The sequence below is a fragment of the Gallinula chloropus genome, assembly GCF_964237585.1.
Source record: "Gallinula chloropus genome assembly, chromosome: 5".
Taxonomy (NCBI): Eukaryota; Metazoa; Chordata; class Aves; order Gruiformes; family Rallidae; genus Gallinula; species Gallinula chloropus.
In genome coordinates, this window is record NC_140090.1 from 26,215,048 (window position 1) to 26,231,289 (window position 16,242).

Genomic DNA, 16,242 nt, shown 5'->3' on the forward strand with positions numbered 1-16,242 from the left:
CCAGCTTCTAGCCATCAACTGGAAACTGCTGTGGTACACAGTAGTTGCAATCTGAATGAGGAGGGAAATTTCAGCCCTCAGAGAGAGTTATTTTTGATCACAGAGTCAACCCTTTATCTTGTAGTGTATTCTCAGCTCCTGAGCTTTATTGGGTTCTTCATAAACCAGCTAGCTAGCATCCTTGCCTCTGTTCAGCAGTGCCATGGTATCCCCATAATGTGCTAATAGTATTCATTTGTATTAGTCAAAGCCAAACCAATATTCCATCCCTGAGTGGCTGATTTATTCTGCTGTGTACAGCCTGTGCATGGCTCTTAACCAGGAACCCCACTCCTTCCCCGCCTCCGCCACTGGTGCAGGTGGGAAAATGCTCTGAACTGAATAAAGCTGTGATGAACTGTGAAAATCCTTAGTGCTTTGAGTGGCTTGAACAAGAAATGCATTTTCAAATTCCTCTGAATTCCACTGCTTCTCTGCTTCCTTAGTGCAATCTGCCAGGGGCAGACTCAGGTTATTACTCCTCTCCGTGAATTTTGTCTGTTTGCTCTTCATTCTGGCTGGTCGTGTTTCCCTTCCCTGTTGACAGAGCTCTCAGGCTCTCCAAAAACCTGACCAAAATGCACTTTCTCTCTGCAAGTGGCCTCATCCTTGGTAAAGCTGAGTCTGTGATGGGCCAAGCCAGTCTGGGTCTCCCGCTGTACCTCATTTTCTCTTTCTTCCCAGCTGGCAGTGGTGTGGAAGAGGAGAGTGGCCCAGCTCTCCAGTGCAGGGGTCCTGTTTTGGCGTCAAACACAGCTTTGTCGCCAGAGTTCTGCTGTGCCACTTGGCAGGGGTCTCTAAGCAAAGAGGTAGGCTAGGTTGCCACATATCTTTTCATATGTTTCTTTTGGATTAAGGTGAAATGAAAAGTGAAAGTCAGTTGTAATGACCAAAGGGCACTATTGGCATGATGGACCAAATTATTTTCCTGATCTTGGAAGAAGGGACAGATTTTGTACCACAAAGTAGAATTCGGGTCTCTGAATTTTAGCCATATAAAGTGAGGTAACTAGTCTGAGTCATCATTGCTTTTTCTAGGGTTAATGGAGAGAACACGTCATCTCCAGTAAACACTGTATTCCACTTAACTGGGACAGGGTGAAATGGCCTCTGATTTGTCTAGGATGAGAGAGTTCATATGTGGATGTTCTCATGATCTGAAATCATGTGAGGTCACAGAAGAGATCACAGTCTGTATCTGCAAACCCAGACTAAGGTGCAAACCCACTTAGGATGTCAGATAAGCTTCATGAAAGTGAAGGCATCTGTGTAGCATCATCATCAAAAATCTTCCTGAAAGAGGTTTAGAAAAGGATTTGAAAGAGCACTGGCAATTGTTTGATACGTGAGAAGAGGAGAGCGGATCTGGCACACTGTAAAAGAGATGGAATTATTGCATCCACCTCTCCTGCTACCTCCACCCCCAAAAATCTGAAAACTTCCTGCTTTGTGTTCATCAATAATTAAGAGCCCATCAGCAATACTCAGAGGGAGCTTGCATTGCACTTCTGAGCAGCCAGTTAGTAATGTACAGTGGAGAGATCCTCTTTTTCAAATCCCAGGGCTCCAAGCTATGCAATGCTAGTATTGCATTTTCAATTAGCTTCTGAGTGAATGCTTGGCATACGTAGAAGTGAACTGGTACACAATTAGCTTATTGTTCCTTTCAGCTTTGTGCTGAGAGGATCTGAAGGACTGCAGAAGAGAGGGGGGGAAGAAAAGAAAATAGCCAAGCCAGCGGCATCTCTGTGGATGTGGAATAAGGGAGTTGCTCGGCTCAGGCAGATTCCCGTGCGAAGTTGGGAGTTACAGCTGTTCCTGAGGAGCACTCAGCCTGGCTGTGGGGAGGGTGCCTGGGGAGAGGCGCAGACCGAGTCTCGAGCTCCAGGCTCCTCTCTCCGCCGACCCACCTCAACATCACGATGGAGCCCAACAGCCCTAAAAAAATACAGTTTGCTGTGCCGCTGTTTCAGAGTCAAATAGATCCCGAGGCAGCTGAGCAGGTAAGGAAGATGAGTTTCTTTTGGTGTTTTGAGGGAACGGGGGCAAAATGTGGGGGGAGAACAGGCAATGCTTGTGGCCTAAATGCTTCTCTAACTTATATTAGTGTAACTATAGATTAAACGTTCCAGAGGTTAGGGCAATGTCTGGATACACCCAAAGAGAGAGAAGACTATGTCCTCTAGCCTGATCAAGGCTCCTTTACTTTCAGTAGGTTTATTCAGTATATATTTGTGGTGCCTTTTTTACCACTGGACTTGTACTGTAATACAAATGTGTCACATGAATACACACTCCCAGTGAATCAACATAAGTATATTGTTTGTATATAAAGCAAAACATGAAGCTGACAGTGGTACCTAATGGAAATATTGTGCAGAAGACAGCTTATTTACCATTCATTGTAACAGGAAAAAAATACAAGTTCTCTTTTGCACAAGTTATCGCTTCGTTTGCTTCCTGGATTTCTTGTTATTTTTATACAGTCTTCTCTATGTCATTGTTACAGTGTTTTACATATTTGAAAAATACATCCGTGTAGAAATATGCCTGACATGTCCACATTGGAATTATGTGAAGGCAGTTTTAGGTTTTGTCTCACTCCTAAAACATACAGACATATATTATATATATAGTAATACAGATGTCTAAGGAGGAAAAAATATCCACTATTGTGCACAGATACGTGTAGAGGCGCATAAAGAAGGACACAGGGAAAAGCTGAATAGATGGTAATTAGGTGACCCAGTATACTTCTCTCGGTGCAAGTCCTTCTCTGCATTTGTTGCTATTTTGGTGAGTCTGGTTTTAGATGATACCGGGGGAATATTGTAACCTTGACAGTTATGTGTCATTAGCTACAAAATTTTTTGTACCTTTAGGACAGGTATCTGGTTTCCTGAATATTCTGACATCGTGCCTCTTAAAAGGCAGCTGCCTTTGGCAGAAAATGATGAGTTGTGAGTGACCACTGAATGAAGAAATACTAGAAGGGTGCAGGGGAGAATTGCTGGGGGGCTTCATTTTTCCCATAGGTACTTCTGAGCTGTGAGATGTCCATACCTGATGGAACAGTCTCACAATGAATTCAAGCAGAATGTGGTCTGATATTTTTCTGAAATCTGAGAGAACCATAGGAATTAGGATTTCTCAGAATTCCCATGGCTTTTGAAATGCTGTGGCCCAAATCCTGCCCAGTATTTATGGATGGTCCTTTTTTTATGTTGTCGGTTTAATTCCAAGTGCTATAGAGTTTCACTGTGGGCGTGTTATGAAATTAAAGTAGTAAATTCTGCTGTCAGCTACTGTTACGCTAATCTGGAATAAACCCATTAACCCTGATGATGTAATTTTCCATTTACACCTCTGAAAGCAAAATTTGAACCCAGCTAAATACAGATGTTGGCTCAGCAACTGAAAAAGAACAAACACACTGACATTGAGGTTTCATGTCAGAATGGTTTCTAGCTTAAATACTTTTGGTCCCTCTCTTAAATTCAATAGAATATCAACAGCCTGGGGGCTTCAGTAAAGCAACACAAGCTTTCAATGCAAATGCATGCATGATAGGAGGGTAGTCCAATATCATGTAGTTCAACCAGTGTTAATGGAACAAAAATACTCAACCAAATAAATTCTGAGTAAGAATCACATACAATTCAGTATTATGTGTTGATATGTAAAAACCTGTTGTGTAGTGTTCTTAGAAAATATCTGAAAGTCTTGAGTATTGTTTTTCTTTAAAGAGCAGTATTAACACCTCTGGCCGCAGTTTAGAGATACCATACATTCGTTGGAAGGCACACATGCAACATCAACTCTCTAGCACACTGAAAAATATTAATATTAATGATTACTTCTGAGATCTCTGACAGTACTAGGTATTTGCAGATATAAGCTAAAAAACTTCTGCAGTCATTTTCCCAAAACAAAGAGAAATGGAAATATTTTAAGATATGACTGATACATGTCAGCAGTACATGTCCAAAAACTTATGCAAGATTATTGCAAATCCTAAAGGCATTTTGGAAAGCTCTCCCCTGTGCTTTTGCTTTCCATGTACAAGCAGCAGCATGACCCTGATCACTGTCAGACCAGATGAGCAGGGAGCAAGACAGTGACGTGCTGATGTTCTTTAAATATTTTCTTTTTGAACTTTACCTGATCTAAACTCAGGAGTGCACCAGATGGATTTCTTTTTTGTTTGTTTGCTTTGGGTGTGGGGCAATTGGTGGACTCTGGTGACTCTCTTTGGTTTATGCATGTTGCAGATCAGGAAAAGAAGGCCTACGCCAGCATCGCTTGTCATCATGAATGAACACGTGCCCCCAGGTAAGAGCCAACATACTTTCCAAACCATGAACTTGTATACACAGGACTGTCTGCAGGTTGGTTTCATTAACTACTTGGTTTTAAACATACAGCATTAATTTGGTAGCACTACATATCAAATAGAACAGTTTGGAGCAATCCTCGTGAATACGTGTAACTCTCGACCTCCAGATAACGTCAATAATTTCAGGATTTTATTCTCCATGTAAATCTTTTGTTGTGTGTACAAGGAGAATATGACCCTAATCTGACACTGCCATCCACAAATCTTTTCTTTCCCTGGGTGCATATTTTGGAGATCCACCAAGCCCCGGACTTGGGATACCAGGGTGTTTCCAGGGCTAATTCAACAACGTGAATTACTTCTGCAAAGCAGGTTGTTTTCTAGTTTTCTGATGAAACATGGGATGTCTGTTTTCATTATCCCTTCTTAACTGGGAGTATATTATTATCTTTATGCCAGACTTCTCCCTGAAGGTTTGCTGTGGGATGGAACAATTTGAGGTTGTAACGTACTTTGTCGTGTAACTGTGACTTCAGAAAGATTCTTTAATAAGCTGTTTAGGCAGTACTATAAGCAAAAAAGCTCAGCAAAAATGGGTTGCAGGAAAAAGTCCTCAAAACATAATCCCTTTGAAACACGCTACCTTCTTTATATCAAACTTTTATTTTCTGTAGTGCTCTGCAACAATTTTTTACTGCCTTGTATATCACCTGAAACTTTTTTAAAAAGCGGCTCATGCTTTTTCTTGATGATGCCTTTCTTGTGTCATTACTGTATGCACTGGTACCTAAGTAAAACAAAACCATCTATTAGGATCTCCTCTTAGTGCACTGCGCTGAGGGCCTCCACTTCTGATAAACATCACCAGTAGCTGAAGTTCTTCAGAAAGTATGGAAAGAAACATTTAGAGACCCCTGCTTTTGGGGTTGAGATTGTCACAGCACAGCACACAAGTTAGGGAGGTTCAAGCATGGCATATGGCTAAGGTTATATTCTTTAATATGGAGAGTGACCCATGAGTTTGCTGCAGGGCTAACGTCAATCCCAGCTTGGAGAGTAGCTTTCTGATATGAATTTCAGACAGTTCAGCTTTCAGTAATGATGCATGAGAGATCTGCCTTAAACCAGCTTTCCTTACCCTAATGGGATCTACAGTGTCTGTGTTGCTAGGATTTAATTTAAAGCAAATTCACCTTGACTGTTAATCTCTTTTGCAATTCACTTTGTACACTTTGTACCGTCATATTTCCTTCTATAAACAGATACTTGGTACAGTACCAAATCAAAACCAAACAGAGAATAAGAACTCTTTTTAATTTACAGGAAATTTTATTGTAAACAAAGTGGTGCATGTCTGTTACCTCCTTTCCTGCAATGTTCATAATAAATCTTTAAATAAATCATTTTTATTATGAGTCAAGATTGCTGCAAGTATCAGTCAGCTTCCATATAAGCCCAAGAACTTGCTTATTCACCTTCTTCACTTATTTGTATTTACTAATTTGGACATTATCCCCTTTTACCAGACACTGGGAACTAGTATCAATGAAGGTGTTCTTGTTTAAATTATTATCTTGTCTTGGGTGTTAATTTTCCATAAAATCAGATTAAAATAAAAACTTTAAAAGTACCTTCATTTTCCTGCACCTTACCATGTGGTTTATGCATGAGCATGCGTGTGTGTATGTCCACGAGGTGCTTGATAGAGCAGGTGTACACATGTAGCTGTGTTAACTCAATGAATAGAACAGAGATCGGAAAGGCAGACAATAGCTTTACAATGGAGGTATAGATAGTAATAAACGAATGGCCTCGATCCTGTAAGATGCTGTGTGTTTTCTGAAATTATCGTATACCTTCAGCTTTTGGAGGTTTCAGCTAGTCCTAGGGACTTGACGCCTTGCTGATAAACTTTCAAGTGCTGCTCCCTTATTGGCTTTTGAATAGAATTCAATGGGATTCTGAGTAACAAGTCTCAGAAAACATTAAATTCACCACTGTGCATGTTTACAGTGAATCAAATCAGAATAGTAAGGGTGTGGTCTTGAAACTCCAACAAATTGCTTTATAGATGTGATTCCTGAGGTCAATGGGAAACTGAGGAACAGAAAATTTAAGAGGTACTGTCAAAGCCACCTATTAAGTTAGAGCTGGGCTAGACCAGAATCCTGTTTCTTGAATTTTACTCACTGGAGTACTCCAATTTCCTCATTAGAGCGAACAGCAAGTGAAGGATATACTTCCAAGGGCTTGAAATGTGGTCCTAATGCAATTCTAAATGTTTGGATGCCCCTGAAATGTTTACTCAAATTATCTAAACTACTGTTATTTTGAAAAACAGACACAGGCACTTTCTAAGAATCAGACTTTTCTATAGCTTTCTGCTGCAGCTGCTTCTGATTGCAGCAGGAAAAAGGCCGCATTTTTGTGGTATTCTGGTGCTGTGGATTCAGACCCATCTGGAAGCCAGAAGGCAATAAAATGTGTTTGGACATTTCAGAACTTATATAATAAATACAGTTTGAGTTGTGCCATACAAAGATCTAAAATAGTTGTTTTCCTCTCAGTCTTCTCATCCATCCCTGATGACTACTACTGCTTTGATGGGAATCTGTCTTCAATGGTTTAGGTCAGGTTGATTGTGCTCTAAGTTGGAGTATCTACTAAGCCTAAGGCATTTTAAACAGATGACAGCTACTTAAAAACTAGAAGAGTCTGCTTGGCTTTCTTGCTTCCAAGTAGACAGCAAGGGCTAGACCACACTAAATGATTTAAAGAGAGGACAGTAGATGTGACTGCAGGACCTAATATCCAGCCTTTAGTACCATTGACTGGGTATGTTTTCTCCTATTCACTCTGGTTTGTCTCGTGTATAATTGCAATCAAAGCCAACAGAAGAGAAATTTCAATTGCAGCAGCAGCAACAACGATTGCAATGGACAATACAGGCAATGTAACAATGAGTAAACCCTTAACTCTTTCTGTAAGCACTCTGTGAAGCGCTCTATGATTGCATCTGAGCACAGAAGCTAGCACTAGAAAACTGAGACTTGAGTTCTGAAGTTGCTTAACACCGTTGTGCTTCAGTGCCATCAATTGAGTTATATTTTGTGAGCATCTGATGTTTGATTTCATAATGTCCAGTCAGTTGTCCTTTTATTTGAAATTATAAGACCCTTTTGCTATCTGCAAAAGCAAACCCACACTGTAGTGGACAGAACTACGAAAGCATGCAGCAGCTCATCCTGTGCAGGATGCCTGTACGGGTTTCTGAGACAACCTGCTTGTATCCAGGTATAGCCACACTTGCTCCACATCTGGACGTTCAAAAGGGAATGTAAGCATATTCTTAGCTTTAAAGATTAAGGTTTTAACTATTAAGGTGCACAAGAGCTTAATCCAAAGTTGCTAAAGCTCTCCTGCTGTCTCTTTCTCTTGCAATATCAGTGGAGCCATCAGAAACTGGAAATGACCATACCCTGAAAGCAACCTTTTCTTTGCTGCCAGAATATACTTAGCTCCTGTGTCCTGACTGAGCACAGCAGAATATGGACGAAAATCAATTCTTCCTATCCGAAAGAAAATTCTAACGATATGCTAAACTAGCAGAGTATCATACATACTGTGAAGACTCAAGAAAAAGCTGGTAGCAATGTAGAGATGTGATGGCTGAGGGAAAAACCCATGTCGGACCACAGTTCAGGTTTAATGCCATTAGGGCTCGCTTTGATCAGAAAACAATGCTAGCGTTCCTGTACAGCCCTGGCTCTGTCACAGAGCCAACGCAACATCAAACAGGCTGACTGGCAAAGGCTGTTCAACTTGTGTCAAAGCGTTCAGTCTTCTTGAAGCACTAGATTATGGGTAAACATTAGGATAAACGTCTGCATTTCTGAACTTTCTATGTACATGCTGTTTCCAACTCTCCTTTCTACTCGATTGCATGTTTTGGCTTCCTTGCTTGTAGTCTAAATGTTACTCAGTGTTTGGAAATAAGAAAAACACAGCGATGTGTTTTGATACTTCTTCTCCAGAGCTGCCTTTTTGTATTGTGCAAATCTCCTTTCAAATCAGAAAGGGTATATTATCACTGCAAAAGCAATATAAAACATATATTCCAAGTACAACTCAGTACCTCTGAGTTTTCTGAAGGCCAGAAATCACAACTTGAAGATAAGCAACCTGTACCTGTCTCCAGACAAGGAACTTGCTTGAGTCTTGTCTTTGGGTATTAGCAGGTTTTCTGTCTTGTTCCCAGGTTTATTGCATTGTCCAGTTCCCAGAGGTCTGCTGAGATGCCTCAGGAGCAGACGCAATATTTCATGAAAACAACACAGCCAAATGGGTGGTGGGAGGACATACTGTCCTTACACCTGTGACAATCCCGCGACAACCTAACGTAGATTAGGTTTTTCATACTACATTGATTCTAGATACTCTCAGACTTTCCACGCACGTACAGATGTACTTTTCTGGTGATGCAAACTACACCAAGCACCTCATCTTTGCCAGGATAAATGCAATATGCTCTACCCCAACGTCAGTGTTTGTGACTAATATTTGCTAGATTATGCTTCTAAGTGAATGAATATGTTTGTTTTACATCTAATGGTCCATTCTTTTTCTCACCAGACAAAATAAACTGGGATCAAAAAAGACTTACTAGGTAGGAGGCAGCTGTTTCTGGGTGTTGCAAACCAGTCCTGTTACACTTCCTCAGGCAAAAGTCTCATTGAAACTTGAATCAGCAGAGAACTCTTGATCTCACAGTTCATGAAAACTGATATGTTTTTCAAAAGCTTGAGATTCTGGAAGGACATACTGCTTACTTTGGTTCAGGAAATAGAAGTGAGTAAGCCAAGTAGCTGTTTTCAATTGCAAATTTAGGCTTCTAATGTGGTAATAAAACATTCAGAAAAGCAGCACATTACTAAAAACTGACATTAACCTTTTTTTTTTTTTTTGGTCAAACTAGTTGATCTTTCTCTATGCTAAATGTGAATATCATTTATGTGTGCTGTCTGGTTTTGTCAGGCTAGGAGTTCATGGAGGTATGGCAATAAGCAGTGAAAAAGATTTGTGTCCCCTCCCATCACGGGACTCGTAGAAGTCAGTGTACATTACCAATGGCACCAGGATGCTCAGAGATTAGGCACTGTTGATAAGGGCAGTGAGGAGCTTCGTGTTCTTTAGGCCTGTGCTGGAAAGGACTACCTGGCACAGTGAAACAATGAAGTACATAAACCAAACATTGCATAAGGCTTGACAGGTGATAGGGATTCCAGAACAGAGAGGAAAATGTCTGGTGCTTGAAAACACCCTGCTGTTCTCAGACTGATGTGAGACTGCTAACATTCAGTGGCAAACTTTTGCTTACCTACCTACAACTGTGCTCAGATGTTCTTTCATTTGGGGTACTTTGAATTTACTCTGCAGTTCAGGCTTATGGAATCCCCTGGGACAAGCCACAGCATAACTTCCTCATGTATATGCAGTGTGAGTAAAGACTCCATGATTTGATCCACGGAATTAAAATGTTCAGGGACTTAAAAAAAAAAAAAAGACAGGAAACTGTACTTGAGCTGTTTTTAATGCAGCCCAGAAGCAACAGCTCACAGGGTGCAAAAAGAAGTAATGACTTTTTATCTTTTCTTTTTTTAAAAAAAAAAAGGTTTCCTTAGCATGAAAGGAAAAAACCAAACCAGAGCATTTTCATGAGAAGGTGAGGATTTTATATGTTAATGCCATTGCTTACAAAAAGAGTATGGTAAAGACAGCAAGCCGGAAGAGTAGGCTTGAGTTGGGAAGCAGCAGGCACTGCATCGCCTAAAGTGAAGGTTATCATGGAAAGAGCCAGATGCATTTTTGCTGCTCTATGAGCTCATGAACATATTAGTTCACAAATATAAAAATCCCTGGAAACACTTTAGTCATTGTGTAAAACGCAGAGAGTGAAACAGTAGGAAATACGAACTTCATACAGTGCCCAAGTAGAGTCTGGACTGTCTCTTTAGTCAGTAAGTAATGTTTTAATGAGGAGAAGGGTCTGAAAGCTACTCATGAGAAAGCAGAAAGAAACAGGTGGTGTGGATGTTCTGGTCAATATTCACTTATTTTACCTCATTTTTCATGTTGCTTTTTGTCCCCGCTTCCTTCATTTTCAGTGTGTAATGACAACTGCATAGGTACATTTTACATGGCACGTAATCCCGTATGAGCTTAGTTGCTTCTACTGACTATGCTCTAGCTGACTGAAGTGAGTGCATTTAGTTGAAACAAAAATGAGTCCCTCTGTTCACCAAAACCTGCCTTCCCTCGGCAAGAAGGGGGAGCATGGGGTACAAACAGTGCCTGAGAACGCTCTGGTCTGTTGAAAGACCTGGGCCAGCCTGGCAGAACAGAAGTGCACAACCAGGCCTCCGATTTCTGGTCTAGATCAGAGACGCACAACATGCATTGATGTGCTTTTATTTATCAGAGCTGTTAATCCCCTAACATGTACTGTGATGTTACTTGCTCCATGCCTCCTCGTGGTTTTGTGTTTGAAGGGTCAATGTCCGTGGAACTATCTGAAAGTGAAGGAGGTATTTTTAGAGTTGAACCTTGTCCTCTTCATCTGTTTTCCTCGTTCCTTATACAAAAAGCACCATAGAAACATCCTTCTTCCACCCCAGGAGATTATTTGCAAATCATTTTTAATATATATGGCTTCATGTTACAGATCTCCAGCTGCTTGATTATTCAGCATCAGGACTGATAAGCTTTCAGACTGTTGACTTCTGTTATCGCTGTTGTGTGTATTAACATGACAAAGAGGTGTGCCTGGGGCAGAGAATAGCAGTGTGCACAACTACTGGACCTGCTGAGGAAGTTAGTTGGGCAGCTTCGCGCTTTATTGCATTCATAAGGCTTAATGTTTTGCTAGAGGAGCTCTACAGATTTGTACTGTGCCAAATACTTGTACACCTCACGCTGTTTTGGTGAGAATTCTGAGTAGATCATAGTTTTTTTCTGATTAAAAAATGCCTAGGTGTAATTAACTACTTCTTATGGTCAAAGTACTTAAGCTATATGTAACATAGCTAAGTGAGTAAACAGTTTGGGAGGTTAGTAGCACTTGAAAAAAACACATTTGGATCAAAATAGGTCCAGTTTAGCCTGGAGCAAATGGACTCTTTGTATTTTAAGTGTTTTTTTAGAATAATAAAAAAATTTAAAGACTATCTGAAATTAAATTAATTTAAACATCATAAGATAAAATATTTTAAATAAGAATATAAAGTGAGTTTGAGATTGCTAAATTTATACCTCAATAATGTGATAATACTGATTTTTAATTTTTTTAAACAGTTAATAAACTAAAATCCTTTAATAACTGTTTTAGACTTGCTGAGAGGAAAAAAACGAACAACACAGTGTTTGTCTGACCTCCACTATTTAGTACTTAATGCAGCACTCATTTACCATGATGACGTGTGCAGAATAAATAGATAATGCAGACAGATGAGAGACAACCCAGCTTTTAGCACTAACCTCATTATGTTCAGAATATTGGGAAGGGGTTGCACTTAAAGCATCAATCAAGATAGCCCCATTTATTGAGCTTTCAGAGACAAAATTTAACCCTATACGGAGTAACTGAACTCCAAGCTTCACTTAAAAATACCCTCAAAATGGGAACTTAATGAGTGTGGACCAAAAGCTAGCAGAGATTCTAAACAAAAGGGAGCTTTCCATTGTGAAAGTTTTTGCCAACCACACAAGGCTGGACTGCAGAAATTCAGAGAGCGTGAGGGGAGATGCAGAGCTAAGCTCCGCTTTCCTGGGAGTCTGAGCTGCCTCTGTCACCAGCTGGTGGAAACAAGATCAGCTGGACCAGCCAAGTCTTTCTTTACAGTAATTGGAGCAGTTCTTGGGTAGAATTAAACTCTATGGCTATTGGAAGGAGCTCTGTTTTCCCCCTCTCCCCACTCCCCAAAACCCTCTTCATGTGTCAGTATTTAAAATCATGACTTCTGATATTTTCTCAAATGGCTTTACTGGGGGATTGAGATATTACAATAGTAGCAGAATGTGGCACAGTTACATGCTCACTCTTTGTTCATATTTTCCCTAGGATATCTGGGATGCAGAAGTACCACAGAGAATGAATGTAATGGCATTCTTTCCCTGTGATCAAAATCACTTACAGAGTGCTAAGTAATGTGTTTTCTAACCTGAAGCCATGTCTTCCGTTCTGACGAGACAAGCAGAGAAGAGTCACACAGGGCAGAACATGAGCTTGAACGAGGCAGATGGGAAGTTCAGTAAAGCAATGAGTTCTATGGCATCCTACAGTATCACTTATCCTGGTACCCAAACATCCCATAGCCCACACATTTCAGTATTGAGCCTCCACTGCTCAGAAAAGACAAAGGCTTGTGGTGACAGTATACCCTTCAAGTCATTCTGAAGTTCCCTGACATAGCTGTTCTCACACAGTGCCAGAAAGCAAAGAGGACCTGGATGAACCTTCCCCTGTCTTTCTTTAGCCACCACTAAACAGGACTATCTCTGGGATCAGCCACCGTGTAGCTGCAGCAGTTGCTCTGCCATCTCCCTGTTAGATTAGGATCTGCAGGATAGTTATAATACCAGAAAGCAACTTAATCTACAAACCCAGCTGGGGTGAACACAACATGTTTGTATTACTAAGTGAGATTTAGAACCTTTTCTCTTTGCAGAGGAATTGTACAGATAAACTAATGGGGGGTGAGACAGGGGAGAAAACATAATTTTCCCTTTGAAGAATCAGGATATATATTTTTTTTTTGATCCAGATCAACATTAGATTTTTACTGTTTGTTTCTGAAATACAGTAAGTATTTTTGAAATGCTTATTTTGAAATAAGTTAAGTAGGCAGCAGTGCTATAATTATTTAGATATGTGCTAGTGTGGGACTTGGGTCTTAATGTGAACAGTGTATCCCATAGGAGGGTGTGGAACAGCTCATTCCATGGGAATTGCAGCCAGGTGTTGCTGATCAGGACGGCAGGGATGGAGAAGTACAAAACAAAGCCCAGGGTTCCCTCTGTCTCTGGTGTGCTGTGAGCTTAGTTGAAATTCAGAAAAATGCCTTCAGAAATTACAGCTGACTTAATCCATCCCACCCAGTTGTGCTGATGGTGGGAATGACATTATGGAACTTCACTGACTCGTTGAAAGCTTAGAAATCCAAACAATGTATTTACAAAATGAGTGTACAAAACTGGTGTTTGCATCTTCGTTTTGGACAAAGGGTCACAAAGCCCAAGAAGCACTATTATTAGTAGCTGTCTTGATTCACGCGTTAGATGAGATATGTACATGAGGAGCTTTATGCATGTGCATTCTAACCACAAGCAAGCCACAAGTAGCTGGCCAGGACTAGCTTTACAACACATTCCTACTGAAATCCTTGAGGTATTATTCCAAAGGAAGGAAACTGCAAAGGCAGCAATAATAATCCCTAGCTAAGGAAGTTTTATTGTTTTGTGTGTTTTTTCTTCTCCCCTGGCAAATGCCACTTTCCAGAATGTCCCATACACAACTGCTCAGGTATGATATTTTTTTAATGGCTTTATGAGCTATAACATGCTAAGAAAAGTTTTACTTTTTTAGTTTTGGCTGCTGCTGCTGGCTTTTATTTTAGAGTTTAGAATACTCCAGCTCAGAACTGAGCAAGGAACTGCTCACTGTGACAACTATTGCAGCTGCGACTCCAATGCAAAGATCGCGATCAGTGGGTCAATTCTGAGCCATTTTCCTGTGCAATTGATTCCTCTCTATAAAGTAATTAGGAAAAGATTTAAATGTATATCAGGGGATCAACTAGCATTATATTTCTGATGAACATGGATTTTTCTTCAAGATCTTTTTATTCCTTAATTGTATTTAGATCTTCATCATCTTTGGTATGTCATTTGAGCATAGACTGAACATAAAGCAAGCAAATAGCTGGAAAATATCACATTACTTTTACTTCTTACTATTGCCAATGAATTCCTAACTCTGAGTGTCTTCTCAAGGTACTTATCTTCCTTCTGTATTTGAAAATACTTAACATGTTAAGTATTTTTACAAACTACTACATTGTTATGACTTTTTGAACCAATGAAAGAAGTAATTGCAAGCTATTTGGGAAGTTTTTGTGTACTGCTTTGGTAATATCTGGTAAAACAGTAGCCATTCTTTGCAAATATTTAGTAGTCTGGCAGTGCTTTGCTTAGGTACGTTCAGTTCAGACAGACAGGTTCTTTGAACCTGTTTCTCGGAGTGTTTGCTGGCAGTCACTCAACTGCTCTATCCCTCTTCTAACCTCTCAGAAGCCCTCTTTATCTCCATTGCCCACCTATTTCCTTCTTTTCTTTCACTGTAAGGTTTCAGGCCAGGTGTGTTTGTGCTGTGAGTATGGAAACAGCCCTCCCTCTGTCCAGCAAAGATGTAATCTTTATTGACGCCTGCTTTTGTGTCAGAGTAGACCCAGTGCTAATGTAACCGTACAATGAGATGAATTCTCCTGCACAGTTGGACAAACTTTGAAACACCACACATACTTCAGGTCTACTTTCCAGTCCTTCTCCTTTGCCTTGTTCCATATCTCTGTGAAAGTCGGATTTTTCTAGGTCCTCTGATAGCTCAGTTAAGCCTTCTAGGGTTGTCTGGGGCACCCAGAAATCCTGGCTGGCAGGTTCTTCCAGCTCAGTCTGGAAAGTTCTGAGTTTACACCCTGGTTTCCTTTATTTGCTTCAAGAATAAGGGAATTTTCCTTATGTCTATTTCAATCTAAAAGAGAGATCTGACCCACCCTAAATAGATGTGCATAGAAGAGAATCATATGTGTATTATCATGCATCTTTTAAGTCTTTTTGACTGTTTGACACTTGAGTTTACTATCAACCTTCCCAATAGGTCAAGGATTTAAAACTTCACATCACTGATCACAGCAGCTTTCTTCATTTTGTCTCATGTATTTTTACTCTGTTGAATGAATTAACAACCTACCTCAAGTTTCAAAGATGCAGTGAATGTCAATGTGACTGTCATTCTTTAGTTTAGATAATGAGTAAGTGTTCTGACTAAGCACCAAATTTCTTATGGCTGGAGTTCTTTTCCAGGTGCACTAACTCCAGAACAAGTTTATTAAATGAGAGAATAGCTTGCCTTCTCTTGGTTTTTTTTGTTGTTTTTTTTTTGTTTTGTTTTGTTTTTGGGGTTTTTTTTGTTTTGTTTTGTTTTTTTTTTTAATTTTTTCCCTTCCACTTTGTAAACCCAACTCCTGCTACGTATCTAGGATAAAACCTTGACCTTTATGTCAGTAGCAAAACTTCTTGTTGCTGTGGACTAATAAAGGCAAAGGTAAAATTATTTTCTTTCTCTCACTTCCCTCAAGCATTCTCTCTTGCCTAATTTGTTTTGCTGATGCTGACTGTAGATTTGACACAGTGTTTGCAGTGAGCAACTCTGCATGTGTGCTGAACTCCTGTGCTGGGATCATCTTGCCCTGAGTACCACTCCGCAACTCTTAATGCCCCATAGAACTCCTCTCTGCAGAGGGCCAGAGTTGAAGATCTGTGGTTAAGCTTAACTTTGTTGTGCTGGAACCAGAAAGCAGTGCTTTGCTGATAACTGAATAGTGTTCTTTTGGAACGTGCTATCTAAAGAAGCTCTGAGGACATGCAGGCCCTTCCCGGGACCTCTGCACACAGTGACACCCTGTGGTCCTGCCGGAGGTTTCTCCTGGCCATGACTCCACACTGGCCAGCTGTGAGCTTATGAAATGTTTATCTCGGAGTCATCACTGCTAATCTAGTAGGAGATTTATATTGGGCCATCTGAGAGATCAAAA

The 16,242-nt window shown here is 40.3% G+C and overlaps 1 protein-coding gene across 1 annotated transcript in view; it reads left to right on the plus strand.

Annotated features, from left to right (window-relative positions):
* Window positions 1–1,791: 1,791 nt before the first annotated feature.
* The window catches only part of PPP1R1C (protein phosphatase 1 regulatory inhibitor subunit 1C), a gene marked incomplete at both ends in the record, with an annotated part of 46,695 nt that continues 32,244 nt past the window's right edge, over window positions 1,792–16,242 (plus strand). The window contains 3 exon segments of the mRNA XM_084264343.1: window positions 1,792–1,918; window positions 1,921–2,042; window positions 4,311–4,371. Of these exon segments, the coding sequence (XP_084120469.1) occupies window positions 1,792–1,918; window positions 1,921–2,042; window positions 4,311–4,371 (310 nt within the window).